This window comes from Heteronotia binoei, chromosome 1 (assembly GCF_032191835.1).
Source record: "Heteronotia binoei isolate CCM8104 ecotype False Entrance Well chromosome 1, APGP_CSIRO_Hbin_v1, whole genome shotgun sequence".
Taxonomy (NCBI): Eukaryota; Metazoa; Chordata; class Lepidosauria; order Squamata; family Gekkonidae; genus Heteronotia; species Heteronotia binoei.
Window position 1 is genome coordinate 253,373,957 of NC_083223.1, and position 18,889 is coordinate 253,392,845.

Consider the following 18,889-nt stretch of genomic DNA (forward strand, 5'->3'; position numbering starts at 1 on the left):
AGGAAGCAATATTAAAGGCACCTGCTTGCTACAGTAATTAGGGGAAAAATGGGTTCCCTGTAAGGATGGGTTTTTTTAAAGGTGGTTTTTTTACATTAGCAAAGCTAGAAATGAATTTTGGGCAAATGCACAAAGTGTTTAAATCAGTAACTAAACCAAGCCCTTCACCCAAAAGTCCTGATTTAAAGTTAGGATTTTGTGACAGCCACAGCCTGAAATTTTCCATTACTTGCTCAAAACCATTCTGGATTCCTTCTGAACTTCTCAGATGCTTTGCCTGAGACCCCAAATTCAAGTGTAACCCCGAGACAAGCCTCAGATCGAGGTGCCAGTCTTCAGGTGAGATCTGGGAATCCCCCAGAATTACAGTTTATCCCCAGATTAAAGATCAGTTCCGCTGGATAAAATGGATGCTTTGGAGGGTAGATTTTGTGTCACTTGAGTCCTCATCCTCCACAGGCTCCAAATTTCAGGAGCTTCCCAGCCTGGATCTGGCAAACCAAACCCCCCACACACACTACAATTCCCTGCCAGTGCATCAAATGGTTTCCCCTGAATTGGATCCATACAGCTGTTGACCCTGTGCACTTGGCTTGTTGTCCCTGCTTTGTCTCAAAATGGCTGCATCATGTTATGCTAATTTGTTTTTCCCCCCAACCCTGTCTATACGTTTGAATGGTTTCCTCCCATTTCATTGCATGTGAAGAAGTGTGTGTGTACCCACGAAAGCTTAGACCTTGAACACAAATTTGTTGGTCTTAAAGATGCCCCTAGCCTCTTACTTTAGAGCAACACAGTTACCATATGTACTTTCAAATCCTGCAGTATTGGATTCAAATCAAGTGACCTTGTGCTGACCACAAATCAGTAGGAATGGCAGTCTTAGCAGCACGCTGGCTTCATCTTGTACTATGGTAATACACCCAGGCTGACGTGAGCAAGGAGTATGTTTCAGTTTGTATTCTCCCTCCCCCCTCACTTTGCATCTCCTTCCTCACACCCTGGGTAGGTCACCTTTCCAAGACAAATACCCTTTGGGATACTCCTAGGAAGAACGGTAGTTTCTGGGCTTCTTGGTTTTCTGTGACAAACGGTTCCTAGAGACCAGGCCTTGAATTCAGCGGGAGCTCAGAAGAGTGCAGCTCCTGAACCTTTCTGACAGTTCCACCTCCTCCTTCCCACCTTGTCCACTAAATAGTAGGTGCAGCTGCATAACAATCCCTGGATGAGCTCCACCACCTATTTTTCTACAAAACAACCCCTGCTAGAGACCATTTTGGTTTCCCAGCCAATGTTTTCAAGGAACTAAAATACAAACACTAGAGAAACTTTGTTGCAGTGACTAAGACAGCATGAGCTGGCAGGACACCAATTCAAAACTTACCAAAGCTACAAACTCATAAGGTAGAAATTAGGTCAACATCTTTGTTCCCGACTGATCAAATACTGTATGTTGCTGTTGCTGCGTGCTGTTTAAAAAGATGGCTAAGAAGTAATAAAATACAGTCTTAACATTGTTTTTAATTGCTTTGCTTTTGTTACGGTTTGAGCATTCACTTTGAAGGGGCATGGTAAGCTATGAACAGCAAATAAGCGGGGCTTTGGTGTTGACCTATTGCGCTTCCATCCAGCTTGCTGTGATCTCCCTTGCACTCAGATTCAGCTTTCCACATGAAAGCTCGTGTCATCTGCAGACCAAGGTGCTTTTAATCAACTGTAACTGGCACACCAATCAGAACCCCTCTTGGAATATGTGGGATATGCCTATTTATATCTGCATCTGGGGAGCATTTAGATTAAATCACCAAAACTTGCTCTGGGTGATTATGTTTACAAGGAGTGTTTGGGAACTTCAACAGCTGCTCAGCCAGTGCCCCAAACTCACTCTGCAGATGTCTTGCTAATGGCACAGGCTAGCCCAATCTCACCAGATCTCATAAGCTAAGCAGGATGAGCCCTGGCCAGTATTTGGATGGGACTGGAGACCACCAAGCAAATGCAGGGTTGTGATGCAGAGATAGACAATGACAAACCACCTCTGAATGTCTCTTGCCTTGAAAAGCCTGTGGGGTCTCCAGAAACTCACTGTGGCTTGACAGTAAAAAAAAAAAAGTTTTGTCCTGGGCACTGTTCCAAGTGCTGTTTTTGGCCTGTAAAATCTAAACAGGCGAAGGGGTGGGCTATCTAAAGGGCTGCCTCCTTCCCTCTCAATCTGCTTGATTGGTAAAGTCAACTTCAGAGACTCAGCCGCTGAGTGACTCCTGCTTTACTGGATTAGGCTTTTTCACTGGCACTGCACGGATCATTTTAAAGAATTTCTAAGCTCCTTTTGCTCTTTAATGTTGAATAAGAAGGCAGGAACGTTCAAAATAATAAATCTGCAAGCTGGTGAAACGAAATGGCAGCTTCCTCCTCAACTCAAGAGATTTCATTCACAGAGATGCATGGGGGTGAGGCTGAAGAACAACTGGGCAGCTCATGGAGAGCCAGTTTGGTGTAATGGTTAAGTGTGTGGACTCTTATCTGGGAGAATTGGGTTTGATTCCCCACTTGTCCATTTACAGCTGCTGGAGTGGCCTTGGGTTAGCCATGGATATCGCAAGAGTCGTCCTTGAAAGTGCAGCTGCTGTGAGAGCCCTCTCAGCCCCACCCACCTCACAGGGTGTCTGTTGTGGGGGGAGAAGAGAGAGGAGATTGTAAGCCGCTCTGAGTCTCTGATTCAGAGAGAAAGGTGGGGTATAAATCTGCAGTCTTCTTCAAAAATGACTCATATGAAAGATTGTTAAGGGCAGCACACCCAAGCTTCCCAAATTGGCAACAAAGGGAAAAAATAAAGACAGTGATTTATAAAAAAAAACAGGTACTAAACAGCAGAGACCAGTATTGAAAGAGATGCAGTTAGACACATAAAAGCACGTTTTGTTTCAGGTGGGCTGTCCTGTTGGGCTGCAGTAGAAGAGCAAGATTCAAGTCCAGTAGTACATTGAAGACCAACAAGACTTCCAGGGTATGAGCTTTTGAGAGTCTAAAGCTCCCTTTGCCAGATACCAAAGAGGCAAAAAGACAAACTGGGTCCTATTGACTAACCTGCAAAAAGGCCTGTCAACACTCCCAGCCCCAGAATGCCCTGTGCTGCTAGGGACCACTAACCCAGCCCTGACACGTGGCATCTACAGAAATACCACTTCGAGAAACTTCTTTTAAAAGATAGCATATCAACTGAAAACAAAGGTTAAGTGGTAGGCATTTTCAGACAAGCTTATGTACCACTTTGACAATTTGGCAGGGAACAGATTGCTAAGGTCTCCTTCACAGACACCTGAGGTCTCTGCTGAGCCAAGAAATGGTGTACCAGGGAAGATGCTGTTTGAATCAGATTGCTTCTGGATTGCAGCAGGGTCTACTGGAGATGGATGTGTGTGGGGGGGGAGGTATTTGTGAAGTTCCTGCACTGTGCAGGGGCTTGGACTAATGACCTGGAGGTCCCTTCCGACTCTATGATTCTATGAATTCTTCCACCCTCACCCTTCCCCCCCCCTTGCACCCTCCAAATTGGTTGTTATCAACAAGTACATTTTTAATTTTCTTGTAAGCAAATATACAATAAATAAAGAGAGGACCAAGCAGTGCCTGAAAGTGCCTCTCCTGCATTCCAACTGGCCCCTCTGCAGAAGAGGGCAAGAGCCATTCTTCAGCTGCCCAAGGGTCTCTCTCCCAAGCTGTCGAGGAAGCTGCTCAGTGCTTCACAGTGCTGTCGATGTACGACTCCAGGAGGAAAATGGTCTCATCCACTTGGTTTTCACTGGCATCGATCCTTTCAGAGGAGGAAAAAATTATACAGGGCCTTGAGCCCGTTTACAAGAAAAGGCAGAATATAAACCTATTAAATAAAATAAGTAAATGTATAAGACCATTACCTAGTTTCCTCTCAGATAGGAGAGGCTCCCTCTCACGTATAAGGGGAATTATTCTGGGGCCTAAGCAATAGCTTGACTGAGAATATTGGCCAGATATGATCAACAGGCACCTAAGGCAATATGTGTGTATCCACCTCCATGGAACAGTCAGAGGGTTGGATCCTATGAATTTGTTCTACTAACTGTGGTGCTTCCCTCTGGCCCAAGGACCCTTCCCATCACCCCTTGTGCCAGGAAAAAGTGTCACTGCTAGTGGAGCAGATCTTCAGGGATCCAGCCCTAAATTCAAAGGAGTGGCTAATCAAAAGGACTGCCAAAGCTTCACCAAATAAATGAGCATAATTAAAAAGAGCATTTTAAAGAAAATAAGTGCCGTATTTTTCGCTCCATAAGACGCACCTGAGCATAAGACGCACCTAGTTTTTAGAGCCGTTTGTGTGAATTTAGAGGCGTTTGTGTGAATTTTTTGCAGTATTCGCTCCTTAAGACGCACACACTTTTCCCTCCACTTTTTTGGGGGGGAAAAGTGAGTCTTATGGTGCAAAAAATATACTTCCTAGGTTAACTGGGAGACATGCAGACTTCGTTTATAATATGCTACAATACATACTGTGACCCTATAAAGACAAAACAGGAATACGTTTTTAATAGTAATACATCTTCTGAATCCTGCCTTAAAGATGTTTATTTGTGGACACGTCTGCCTACTGGAAGTAATAAAAGCCCAATTTGCTTGTAATTTCATAAAGGCCTTTCCCCCCAAGTGCTGGTGATAATTCCTGCTCACCACAGGTGACTGGCCCTCTGGCAACAACAGCAGAAGCAGCCAAACCATAAAGTGTTTCATGTCCACATATGCCATTTTGCTTATCTTGCTCCTTCTCTAAGGAATTCAGGGTGGTTCTCCAACCCCCAACCCCTCATCCTTAACCTCTCAATAATCCCATGGAGCAAACTGGGTGGGGAGAGACTGTCTGGCCTACAGCGCTGAGGCTCAAGTGTGTCCGAAAGCCACATACCTGGGCCTCATCTACACCTGCTGCAGAATAAGGTGGGTGGTGGGAGAGCAGCATTTCAGAAGGAAGGGGTGTGGGAGACAAATCACATTTTAAATTCTCTTCTACATTAAAAAAAATAACAACCTCGTGGCTAGTAGAAACACCAACAGAGAAAGATGTGAGGTGCCTGGAAACCCCACTCCCCAATATGCTTTTCCCCTAAAAGTGATATTTCTCAGACATGATCAGAAGTGGTGGAGTCCAGTCCAGCACTTTGTTCGGCTGCCAGCCAGGACCATATCTACATGTTTTTTGAGGGGGGGGGGGGCAAAATTAAAAAATGGCACCCCCTTATGGGCCATTCTATCTTATGGTCCCATAGAATACAATGGACTCCATACCCAATTTGGTGCACCCGTGGGCACCTGGGGCAAGCACCCCCCTCTGCCTCCTCCCCCCAGATCCGACCCTGCTGCCAGCTAGGCCAGGCCTGAAGCTTTGGGTCCAACAACTCCGAATACCATTGGCTGTTACATCTTCCTGCAGCTGAGCAGGCAGGAGCCCCCCTTCCCTCCCTCCTCTTGGCTCACTTGTTCACATTGTGCTTGAGGCTCTCCAGCTGCTGCCGCTCCGGGGCTGTGATCATCTCCTCAATCTCTTGCAGCTGTGCCTCCTCTGCACCTGTGGCCTGCATCGACGCCAGGATGGCCTCCACCCGCTGGGATTTTTCCAGCAGACGCCTGGGACAGAAATGCACAGAGCTGCCTTATAATGGGTCAGATCCCCTGGATTTTCAAGGTTAGTACTGTCTGCTCTGACTGGCAGCTGCTCTTCAGGGCTCAAGCAGGGTCTTCTATGTTATCTACTCCCTGATCATCCTTACATCAGAGATGCCAGGGAATGAACCTAGGATCTTCTGATACAAGTACTTTACCACTGAAGAAGACTACAGATTCATACCCTGCCTTTTTTCTCTGAATCAGAGACTCAGAGCAGCTTAGTCTCCTATATCTTCTCCCCCCTACAACAGACACCCTGTGAGGTAGGTGGAGTTGAGAGGGCTCTCACAACAGCTGCCCTTTCAAGGACAACTTCTGTGATAGCTATGGCTGACCCAAGGCCATTCCAGCAGCTGTAAGAGGAGGAGTGGGGAATCAAACCCAGTTCTCTCAGATAAGAGTCTGCACACTTAACCACTACACCAAACTGGCTCTCTGAGCCATGACCTACCCCCCACCCCCAGCTCAGGTGAATACTTTGGTCTAATCATGGCTGATCTGAGATGTTGTGATGTTTGGGGTGGAAAATCTGACCACTCCCCCCCTCCAATTGGTTATTTAACTCAGGGAACTCTGGTCTTGTTCAGCTCTCATTCCTTCCAACAACAGAACCTCCCAGGAACTGCCCCCTGTAGATCAGAGCACACTCACACAACTTTTGGCTGCAAGTTCTTATCTTAACTACTCCGGGATGCCCCGCTCACCTGTTCTCTTTGGTTTCGTGCAGCCGTCTTTCAATCAGGTTGGCTACGCTCTGAAATGGAGGGGAAGGAAAGGATTTTCATGGATGCTTTGCCTGGAGCAACAGATGGACATGGAGTGTGGGGGGGAAACTAAGGGAAGATTCAGTTGAGAAAGACCAGTCAAAGACATGGGGGATACCTTGTAACAACGGTCGAGCAGCATCCGAGCTGATGGAAGCACATTGACTGTATATAAGTAGAAAGTCCGGGAAGGGGCATGGTCAGGTGTCTTGGGGATTTCCTGAGCATGAAAGAGAGAGAGAGGGAACATTCACTATGATTATTTTAGAACAAAGTTTGAGTGGCACCTTTAAGACCCACAAAGTTTAACCCCAAGAATAAATTTTTGTGTGCAAAATTTGAGTCCAATGGCACCTTTAAGACTTTGTGGGTCTTAAAGCTGTCCCTGGACTCAAACTTTATTCTATAGCTTCAGACTAACATGACTACTTACCTGAGTCTATTATTTCTTTAATACTTAGAAGTTCTATATAACAATATGTCTGAGTATTCACAGTGCTGTAGGTACATTATTTTAGGGAACATGTGAAACTGTCTTACACAGGATCTGACTACTGATCCATCTGAGTCAGCACTGTTGACTCTGAGTGGCAGCAGCTCTCCAGGGTCTCACGCAGAGATCTCTCCCAGTCCCGCTTCATTGATATGCCAGGGATTGGACATGGAACCTTCCACATACTAAGCATGTGCTCTACCACTGAAATTTTCTGGTCTTTTCCTAATCATATGAAATACATTTCTTCCATCACTAGAGTGTGGGAAACTGAAAGTGAATTGCCTTGTGAATGCACAGCAGAGGTGAGAGTCAGATCTGGGACTTTCTCCTTTTTAAGGGGTTTGGACTAGATGACCCTGGAGGTCCCTTCCAACTCTATGATTCTGTGAAAGTTAAGTATGTAAGAAGAGCCCCTGCTGGATCAGACCAGTGGTCCATCTAGTCCCGCATCCTGTCTCACACAGTGGCCAAGCAGTTCCAACCAGTTTAGCTACTGTGATGCCCATGGGAAAAGGGTCTCTGTTGCAAGAGGTTCACTGGCAACACAATGGGTCATTTTGCACACTGGGCACCTACTGCCTATCAGTGGAGATCAGTCTGCCTCATGTCATATTTTACCTCCACTGTGTTCACCTCAAGATCAGTACTTTGACAGACATTCATTCCTCTGTGGAAAAGGTCTTTACTTAGACAGGGAAGGGAAAGGAAAGGCACTTAGGTGAGCCACTTGGAGCGGGTACTCTTTTTAATCCCAGTGCCTAAAGAAGCAGGCAGGATATGGAAAGCTTTGGGATATGGAAAGAGTCAGTTTGGTGCAGTGGTTAAGTCCGTGGACTCTTATCTGGAAGAACCGGGTTTGATTCCCCACTCCTCCACTTGCACCTGCTGGCATGGCCTTGGGTTAGCCATTAGCTCTGACAGAGGTTGTCCTTGAAAGGGCAGCTGCTGTGAAAGCCCTCTCAGCCCCACCCACCTCACAGGGTGTCTGTTGTGGGGGGAGAAGATATAGGAGATTGTAAGCCGCTCTGAGTCTCTGATTCAGAGAGAAAGGCGGGGTATAAATCTGCACTTCTTCTTCTTCTTACACTGTGTGTGTCTCTTGGAGTAATGTACAGAGGAGCTCCTGTCTTGCAATGAGCTCTGTTTTACTGTAGCAGTTGAGGTTTTGCACAATCACAAAAAAAGGAAGATACCTGCAAGCTGACAACATTACATGACAACATCTTATACATCATTTCCTTTGCTTCTTTGGCAGGGATCATGGCAAAGTCTTCTATTTGCTTTTGTTCCAAATGCTTCTTCCTCAGGAGAAGACGGAAGATTCGGGCGCACCGGGATCCAAATCTAGAGTGGGGAAGGAAAAGGAAATCATGAGTGCTTCACCATGAACATGAAAGCTCCCAGGCTTAATTTCTCTGTCTACATCACACAATATAGTGACAGGTCTCCTAGATACAATTAGGCTTCTATTTCAAGTTTCTAGGTCTCAAGAAAAAAATATCAAAATGCAAAATGGATTTGTAAAACCAAGTGAAGAATTCAGAAGTAAAAGGCAGACTTTGCACAGACGGATATCCATTCAAAACAAGAATGGAAGACCTTCTCCACCAAAATAATTATGCATATATTTACTATTTAATAACTACCCCAAGTTATTCAGCTGTACATTTGGGTAGGTGGTGAGAACTTCAGGTATTAAATATAAAGAATTGAAATGCTACAGTTAAATAGTCACTCTGCAGTTTATTTTAAACCTACACTCTGTGGACTGGTTTGTTATCCCAGTTGCTTTATACTATTCCGTTTTAGTTTACATTGTGCAAGAATATAGGTAGAAATTATTTTTTTACACCCTGTCCCAAGGCCTAGATTAGAAAGATGGTTCTCTATAGTGCCCCAAATGTGTGGTGGCATGTAAATGAACCTGAAGGGAGAAAATAAAAAAGTAAGGCTATACAGATGTGCATGCTAAGTATTAGAGGGAAGAGTATTGCACTCATACGGAGAAGCTAAAGAAAAAATGGTAGTGAAGGAGCAAGATATGAGATCTAACTGGAAGTGGAAAGAGCACCAACAAGAATATAGTGAGATTTGCCATGACAGAGGAGGTGATATGTCATATTTTACCACTGGGAGCGGGTACTCTTTTTAATCCCAGTGCCTAAAGAAGCAGGCAGGATATGGAAAGCTTTGGGATATGGAAAGAGTCAGTTTGGTGCAGTGGTTAAGTCCGTGGACTCTTATCTGGAAGAACCGGGTGAAACACAGTGAAGGAAACAGACAATAGGCAGCGGTGGAGACGGAGGAAACGCCTGGGGCGGGAGAGGGAAGGAGATGAGGCCCTGGAGTTTTAACTGGGAGGGAAACGTGGACGTGGAGAGGTTCAGGCGAAGAGTTATTGGGGGGGGGGCGTCTTTATTATGGGGCGCACCGCCTCTTTCTTGGGAGGAAAAGTGGCTCAGTGGTAGAGCATCTGCTTGGTAAGCAGAAGGTCCCAGGTTCAATCCCCGGCATCTCCAACTAAAAAGGGTCCAGGCAAAAAGGCGTGAAAAACCTCAGCTGGAGACCCTGGAGAGCTGCTTCCAGTCTGAGTAGACAATACTGACTTTGATGGACCGAGAGTCTGATTCAGTAGAAGGCAGCCTCATATGTTCATATGTCTAAGGGGAGGGACGGTGGCTCAGTGGTAGAGCATCTGCTTGGTAAGCAGAAGGTCCCAGGTTCAATCCCTGGCATCTCCAACTAAAAAGGGTCCAGGCAAAAAGGCATGAAAAACCTCAGCTTGAGACCCTGAAGAGCCAAGGGATGGTCGCTCAGTGGTAGAGCATCTGCTAGGTAAGCAGAAGGTCCCAGGTTCAATCCCTGGCATCTCCCAACTAAAAAGGGTCCAGGCAAAATGGTGTGAAATACCTCAGCTTGAGACCCTGGAAAGCCGCTGCCAGTCTGAGTAGACAATACTGACTTTGATGGACCGAGGGTCTGATTCAGTAGAAGGCAGCCTCATATGTTCATATGTGAGATTGTGTTTTGATTGCACTGTGCAGAACATTGCACTCTGCTTACAGGGTCTGAAGAGGATGTCTCTTCCGCAGTAGGAAAGAGCAGCAGAGAACATTGATAGAGAGAGTCCAGCAAGAGGACAATTAACTCCAGTGTCTCTATATCTAGCCAAAGCTCAGTCAGGCTTCACATGCTTGCCATTTCACTTCATGCAACATGTTCAACCCCGAGCCAGAAACAGCACACTCAGGGAGGATTTCTCTTTACCTTTCTTGAACGATCGATTCCAGCGTTGCAGTGGCCAGCGATGCCAAGGCCTTGTGAAGATCTGTTTGGGAGAAGGTTAAGGGACAAAAAATGGAGGAAAGGCAGGCAGGGCTGTGTGTCGTTGCCGGTTAACAGTTCAATCCGGCATCGTGTTAACAGCAGTCCTGCTTCCTTAACTCTGGTTTGGTGTGGTCTGATTTCAGCCACCAAGCCTCTTTCAGTACTCTAGGCAGAAGCCTGAAAGAATGTACAACCTCAAAGGTGACTTCTGCCTGTCTGTTTTGTTTGCTGGTGGCGGCTACAAGCATAGCCAGCTTCAAGAGGGGTTTGGATAAAAATATGGAGCAGAGGACCATCAGTAGCTATTAGCCACAGCATATTATTGGAACTGTCTGGGGCAGTGATGCTCTGCATTCTTGGTGCTTGGGGGGGGGGGAGTGGAAGGGCTTCTAGCCCCACTTGTGAACCTCCTTTTTTTTGGCCACTGTGTGACACAGAGTGTTGGACTGGATGGGCCATTGGCCTGATCCAACATGGCTTCTCTTATGTTCTTATGTTCTCATACCAAGAGCTGAGCCAAAAAGGATACTGATCACATACATGCCACCACCACTCTCGCCGGATTTCCCAACAAACTCCAGCTGTGGAGAGAGGTTAGTGAGGAAGACAAGGTTGGTTAGGTCTAAGAAACATGAAACAAAAGAACATTCTAATGCCCCGTGTATTTTCAAAAAATTTTTTTAAACCCACCCCAAAGGTATATATTTTCTTACTGGATCATCTGCTAACAGGGCGAGATACTGGTCGAGAATTTGCTTGGCGATGTTGTAACCAGCTGGAAGTGACCGGAATATCTTTATTTTTAGAAAGAGAGACAGAAACCAGTAAGATACAGCTGTCCTGTGACTACTCAAAGTATTATTAAACATAAGGAGAGAGTAGAAGCAGAAGGTTTTAAGCAGGCTATCGTCTTTCCTCAAATTTATGTACATATGTGGCTATAAATATAAGATAAAGTAACTACAATAACTTTAGTAGTTATTATACAGTCAAGGTCTAGTGGCACTTTTACGAGGAACATTTAATTCTAGGTATAAGCTTTCATGTGCACGCAAAAGCTTCCACCCAGAATTAAACTTCGTTGGTTTTAAAGATGCCGCTGGACTCAAACTTTGTTCTGTTGCTTCAGACCAAGATGGCTACTCACTTGACTCTACAGTAACTATAGTGATAACCACTGATGCACGATTTCTAGGTGAGTCTTAAAAGGTCAAGCAAGCCAAATGTTGCAGAGGAAGACCACCACCAGCTAACCAATCTTGGGGATACTTTGTAAACACCAAATGAGACAGCCAATCAGAGCTGGAGCACAACCCTGCAGCAAACCGTACTTTAGATTCTGAGTAGAAAGACCTGGCTTCCAATCCCCACTGTTTGGATTCAGGCAAATGAAAAGTTTCACCAAACACTTGCTATCTGAGCTCCTGTAACTAAAGAAGCCAGGAACTGAACCTGGAACCTTCTGCATGCAAAACCATGCTTTAATGTTGAGCCACAGAGAGGAGATGGATAACTACAGCAAACAAAACTCACCCAGTGATCCTGAAAGAACCTCATCTTACTGAATACCCTAGCCAGGAGTTGAACTACTTAACAGGATACACCTGGACCATATTAGAAGCTGCCCTCTCAACACCCCATAATTTCAGAAGCAGGGTGGTGAAGCAAAAGAAAGTTCCTGGTAAAGCAGTACACACAAAACCTCCTCCCAGGGGCCAAGAACCTCCACAACAAGTGGCAGCAAACCTTTGAACGACAGTGCTAGAAGAAACATCAGAGGAAGCCCATAGTCTCTATGTCCTGTTTGTTGGCCCTTCAGGGCACGAAGTTGACTACTGCGTGAAACAAGGTGCTAGACCAGAAGGACCACTGGTCCGATCCAGCAGGGTGCCCGTGTTCAGAATAGCTTCCTTGTAACCTTGCTAGTGATTAAGGCTTAAGAGCCATCCCAGAAAGTTGCTTTAATTCTTATTTCCTAGAACAAGACTTAAAGCGACTTAGGCATGGGAATTCAGCTTCTTGGCAAGACGTGCCAGACCTCATTTCTCTTTTAAATTGGAGCTGCTGGAATGCTCCAGTTAAGGATGAGGGATCTCTATCCGCCTAGGTCATTTGGCCTTTGAAAGAGCAGACAGATGGACCTCACTGCACAGTTCTTTGGTGCTGGTCATTCTGGTGTGGCACCTTTGAATGCCTTCAGTGAACCCCCAAAAGCCTGAGCAGATGCTTACCTCATTGGAAGACAGTGGCTGGGTGTATGGTGCATTGGAGGAGGTGGTGACTTCGCTCATCCGTAGCATCGTGCGCACGATCTCACTGCTGGTCTGTGGGGGCAGGAAGGATAACCTCACTTATCCATATGGGTATGAAGCTGCCTCCTACAGAGGCAAGACTACTAGGCTATCTAGCTCAGTATTGACTGCCAAAAGCTTTCCAAGATCTTCAGCTTTTCCCTCCGCACCTGATACCTTGGCTCTTTTAAACAGAGATGCAAGGGAACCATGCTGGGACCTTTGGCAAACAAAGCAGGTTTTCCGCTGCTCAGGTGCAGGGGGCATGATGGGATATCCATAGACAGAGCCAAGACAGAGGCCTCGTTCTCGCCAAGATGGTCTGTCCATGTCTCAGCTGTACTACTTCAACCAAGGACTCACATGATGGAACTGCTTCTCCATCTTAAAAAATTCCACCTCATTCAAAACCAAGCAACTCAGAGAAAAGATTGTGCTAGATGCCTTCTCTTGGACATGCTAGTCTTCTGTGTAGGGAGGGGCATTCCCTCACATGAACTGCCACCTGCAGTCTAGGCACAAGTGGACAGCTTCAGTGAGAATCAGAGCAGAGTTTCAGCCCCAATCATACTGAAATATCTAGCAGTTTATGGATCGATCTTTGTCGAAATCTATCATATGGGGAATGATCAGACAGCCGGGACTGGCCATGGCACTCTACTGAATGTGGTGGGTCCAGCTGGTTGCTGGGAAATGCACAAAGTGGTTCTTTTATCTGGGGGCAGAGAATCCCAGTGAGGTAAGGAAAGTCCTGCCATTGGCAGCCAAGTGATCTCCCAGGGAGCTTACAAGCCAGACTGTGAGGGGATACCCAGTGAAGAATCTGGCGCACCTGGTCCATCCTATTGGCCACGGCGCTAATGATCACTTGATCCCGGAAATGTTGGTGGAAACGGTCAATGTTGACCTGCCAGTAGATTCCATCATCAGGCGGAGGCTGAGGAGGTGTGATTGGGAGAAAGCAGAAGAGACTGTATTGGTTCATCTTACATGAAGGATGCATTTATTTCGCAATATCCTCTCTACTGTTATCCCTCCCCCATCCAAATTCTTTCACAATAAATACAGAATCCTGCAGCAAGTACGAATCAGGCCAAATTGGCTTGGCATGATCAATTCTGCAGTTCTGAGGAGAAAGAAACACCATTTCCTATTTGGCTTCAGGAAGCAGGACCTATGCAGTGGTCCATAGTGTGGCTCCTGGCATAGGCCCCAAGGTATGATTGAAAGACAGAAGACACAGAAACCTTGAAGAACTCAAGCCTTGGTCGGGTTACTACCTGTTGGGAGACTTCCTGCGAACCCCTCAGCTGTGCCACCTTCTTTAATGTTAACAGAAAGGCAGGATAGAAACAAAAAGAAATTGTTTCCAATGGATCTGCACGGCCATAAGGACTATTAAATGTTTTAAATTCTTTTAAAGTGACCAGCAGCAATCCAAGAACTTTTTAAGGGTCAACAGAGAAAGACAAAACTAACAGAGGAGCCCAGTTCTTCTGGGAAGATCTCCCACACAAGCCCCACTGAAGCAAGAAAGCAGCTGCACAAAGGCAGTCAATCTTGCCCAGGACTTTTTTTGCAGCAGGAACTCCTTTGCATTTTAGGCCACACACCCCTGACATAGCCAATTCTCCAAGAGCTTACAGGGCTCTTAGTACAGGGCTTACTGTAAGCTCCAAGAGGACTGGCTACATCAGGGGTGTGTGGCCTAATATGCAAAGGAGTTCCTGCTACAAAAAAAGCCCTGATCATGCCCCAGCACTTGGTGGGCAGGATCTCTCCCTCTCCCACAGATATCACGTCCAAAAATCTTCCAGCCAGCCTTGCCTTACGGTAAGACTTCTGGATCAGACTGGATTACCTCCTTTTGCCTTCCAGCCCACACAACACTTGGCCTTGAAACCACCAAGAGCTTTGGTGAGCCATGCAAAGTCCTGGAATCGGCACCACCAATAGCCACCATCCACACAGGGGTGGGGTGTGAACTAAGAAAGTAGCCCATGGAAAATGGGCTGGCTGTTACTAGAAAGACCAGCTAGATTTGACTCTGGTAGCACCTTGGAGACCAACAAAATTTCTGGAACGCAAGTTTTTGAAACTGAAAGTTCCCTTTGTCACCTTTGACCCTCGGAAACTCATACCCCCAAAATCTTGTTGATCTCTAAGCTGCAAATGGACTTGCATCCTGCTGTTCTGCTGCAGACTATGGCTACCCTCTGCAACTAGGAAGATCATTAGAGACCTGTGGCCAAGGTGGCAGCTGGGAAGGGGCAGAGAAATCAAGACACGTTATTAACTTTATTATTTATTTTTAGCTCTACAGTGTTTTCTTTATTTTTATAGTCTATAAACCAATTCAAACTGAGTTTTTCTGGAAATGCTGTACTGAAACAATCCAAGTACTTGAATTATTTGTGCTAGTGGGGATGAGTTTTTCTGGAAATGCTGTACTGAAACAATCCAAGTACTTGAATTATTTGTGCTAGTGGGGAGGGGGTGGCAATAGTAGGAGGGCTTCTAGTGTACTAGCCCTACTGACAGACCTCCTAATGGCACCCAGTTTTTTGGCCACTGTGCGACACAGAGTGTTGGACTGGATGGGCCACTGGCCTGATCCAATATGGCTTCTTTTATGTTCTTAAGTAATAACATCTGGCATCTGTTTAGGGAGGAAACACCATAACCCACCGTGGGATGAGAGGTTTCAGTACCTCTGTGCTGTCTGTGCTTGGTTTCTGCCGCTTTGCCTTGGGTTCACAATCATCGTCTTTATCAGAGTGCCTCCTCTTCCCCTTCCCTGTGAGTAAAAAAAAAAAAGTTCACATTTTCAGCTACCTTACTGGAACCTTTTCAGAAGTGCCAGAGCACTAGCAAGGGTCTTAAGCCTGCCTTGCAGAGAGATGCTCACCTCCTCCACCCCCCATGGTTTGTAGGGGCAACATGTCCCTTAGCCCAAACCTACTCTACAGCCTTTAAACCTGTTTGAAGTCAATCTGTATTCTTAGGGACCCCTGCAAGAGGTAGTTTTGAGTGCGGAGTGAGCTAGGGGAAAAGAATTCTACCCATCTCAATTTTTAGTTCCAAAGGTTGGGGGCGGGGGTGGGGGGAGGACAGAGGTTAGATGGCCATCTGACAGCAATGAAGATCCTGTGAATTTAGGGGGAGGTGTTTGTGAGTTTCCTGCATTGTGCATGGGGTTGGACTAGATGACCTTGGAGGTCCCTTCCAACTCTACGATTCTATGACAGAAGTCCAGTGGCCCCTTAGAAACAGTTAGTATCTATTCTACCTATGAGTCTTGTGAGTCATAAAAGTTCATACCAGAATAAATGTTGTTAGTCTTTAGGGGACCACTGGACTTCTGTTTTGTTTTGTTAAAATGGAGTAACATAGCTGGTGGTGGAAAATGTTGTCAAGTCACAAACAACTTCCGGCAACTCTTTGTGCGGTTTTCAAGAAGAGAAATAAGCAGAGGTGGTCTCCCATCTAAATACTAACCTGGGCTGACCCTCCATAGCTTCCAAGAATGGCCCAGACTAGACCATCCAGGCTACCCCACTAATAGCTATCCCATGAGAATTCTCTCTGGGGGGAAACAGAGACAGTTCAAGGATTACCAAACTGAGTGCCGTCTACAGTTCCCCTGCTCTTCTGAAGCTAGCCACAAAATGGTTTGCTCCTTCTCAAAGTCTCTTCTTAGTTCCATAGTTTATGGGATTGGAGGCACTATCTGTCAGTCGTTGACCACAGCTGTTCATTGCCTCATATATTCAATTCATTTTTTTATCTCACCCTTCCTCCAAAGAGTTCAGAGCAGCAGACATGGCTCTCCCTTTTGCATTTATCCTCACAACAACCTTGTTATGTAGGCCAGGGCAAGAGAATGAGACTGGTCTGAGATCACCCGGCATGCTTCATAGCAGTGGAGGGATTTGAACCCAGGCCTCCCAGAGCCAACATTCTAGCCCCAGCATAGGGCTGGCTCTCAGAAATCCACTAGCTGCCACTACACCAACCAAGGGATATCTTAGGTGTCCTCTCACCTACGAGAGTCAGCCGTGGAACTGTGTACATCTCCTTCTCATTGAACACCAGCGTGGGGGCAGGAGGAAGAGGGGCCTCTGAAGGCTCTGGGTTCTCAGGAGCTGATGGACATCTTTGAACAAAGTGGGTATCTGCCAGACGCACAAAGGTGCTGGAAACTTCACTGTAGTCCATTGTTTTTCCATCTGAAGGAGAGAAAGATGGGTCTGTCTCTTCTGCTGGTCTCAATCTCCACCAGCTCTACCTTTCCAGGGCTGAACCCCTTCCAGCATCTCACCTTCCATCGTTTCTGTCAGCCGGTCGGCCACCTTCTTCACCACGGCACTCATGGTCATCTGGCCATTCAGCAGCAGCTCTTCCACAATCAGCTCTCCCGTGTCGCTGTAGAGGGTCTTGGCGGTGTAGATGTACCGGGGATAGCGAAGGATGCGCAACACTCGGCTGCACTGGGCTTCATACTCGACCAATCCTCGCTTCTGCAGCTGGTACGTCACCAGGTTGTGCTGGATAAGGACACAGAGTGCCTTCCGAACCTGTGAGAGGAGAGGAAACACTTGGTAGATAGCCCTTCGAGAAGTCTGTGTACTGTTTCAGGTGGACAGATTCCACAAATTGGAATGAACATCAGACATCAATCAAAACCAACCCTCTGTCATCAACAGAAATCCTAACCCAAAGCATCTGTAGTCAAAACAAAAATAGTCCATCTCAATAATGTTCTTTAATTCAAATTATTATTTAATTCAAATTCTTTAATTCAAATTATTCTATTGTTCTTATAAATAAGATTTTCAGGTACTGTATGTACATAATTTCAATAATCTTTACATTAACTGGCAAAGTAGAACAAAATTCAAGTTCAGTGGCACCTTTAAGACCAACAAAGTTTTATTCAAGGTATAAGTTTTCGTGTGCACATAAAAGCTGACAGCTTGAATAAAACTTTGTTGGTTTTAAAGATGCTACTGGACTCCCCTGAATCTACCAACTGAGGGAAGGGAGAAGCATAAGGAAGCACTAAACCTAGTTTTCTCTTTCTGTCCTTCCCCCCTCTGCTCACCTTGTTTTAAAATATGAGTTTGGCATACCTGGTCAAGTGACATCCCAGTGTCGTGAGCGAACATTCGTAATGGCTGGTTTCCTGTGCGGATGAGGTGCGTCCCAATCTTTTCCACAATCTCACCAAAATGCTCACACAGTAGGAGGGAACAAAGTTTGATTTCGGCCTGGGTCATCTTGACGAGGATTTTTTTTTTTTTTACCAGTCCAGGCTTCTGCAAAGGGAGATCATGTCCATGCAAGTCAGCTGATGATCAATCCAGGGACTACTGAGTGCAGAGTCAAGAATAAGCTTTAGGTAACAGGATTTTAAAGTCCTGCAGATGATCAAATATTTTTTTCCCTTGGAAAATCTCTTCTTTAGCATATTTTATCACTGTTAGGCAGCCCACTAGCAATGGTTAATAAATGCAACTGGACACTCTCTTCCTGGATGGCAGCATTTAAAGCTATGTGAGGAAGAGAGAAGAGGCACTGTAGGCTTAAATTCTGCCCCACAAGGGGGGGGGGGAGTCCTCCCTGCGTACCAAAATGTAGCATGTAAAGGAGAGGCAATGCCTGAGCCTTCCCTTGAGAGGCTAAGATTTCTATGTTGAGGGAAGTTTTCAGTCATGCAACTGCTTACCTCAAATACAGGAAACAGCTTTCACCACTGCCTACTGTGGAATGCATCAAACAAACCTGGGGGCTTTCCTGATTTTTGACAGAATTCAGTAAGATCAAGGTGTTTATCAATACAGCAGCATATCAGGAGGACGTTGCAGGCAGGGTTCCAGGAGCCTATTACTGGATGATTCACAAAGAGAGCAATACATTCAGTTAATAGGTTTCCACAGTCATCTGTCAGTTGCAGCCAGGAATCTTGTCCTCAGTCTCCCTCCTCCATTCACGAACCCATGGGTCTTGGCTCCCAACCCGTCTTTCATCCCACCCCACAAACTGACTCCATAGTCCCCTCCACCTCTAATTTTCAAACGAAAAGTAAGATCCAGACGCCTTGATCGTTATCGGCCTCATAATTCTCCAGCCTAGCTTTGTATTCACCTGCCCCAAAGTATTCTGTCATGCAATCCCATAAAGTGAAAGGCTAAATTACTACCTTCACCCTTTCTACTCACATATTTTTCGAAAATTAAAGCCTCAAACATCGCTAGCCACCATGGTAACCAAATACCACGCACAGCTTCCGGGTCACTAACATAACTTCCGACCTC

At 45.9% G+C, this 18,889-nt stretch overlaps 1 protein-coding gene across 1 annotated transcript; it reads right to left on the reverse strand.

The window, feature by feature from the left end:
* Positions 1-3,556: 3,556 nt before the first annotated feature.
* On the reverse strand, positions 3,557-18,889 carry POLR3C (RNA polymerase III subunit C). Its single transcript, XM_060253058.1, has 16 exons — positions 18,794-18,889; positions 18,301-18,461; positions 17,705-17,890; positions 16,894-17,149; positions 16,616-16,801; positions 15,284-15,369; positions 13,405-13,509; positions 12,513-12,605; positions 10,995-11,075; positions 10,811-10,862; positions 10,222-10,282; positions 8,148-8,298; positions 6,577-6,678; positions 6,399-6,448; positions 5,506-5,655; positions 3,557-3,814 (listed from the first exon to the last, which is right to left on the reverse strand). Exons 3-16 carry the CDS (start codon positions 17,849-17,851, stop codon positions 3,736-3,738), a joined length of 1,599 nt encoding a protein of 532 aa, XP_060109041.1. The 5' UTR covers positions 17,852-17,890; positions 18,301-18,461; positions 18,794-18,889; the 3' UTR covers positions 3,557-3,735.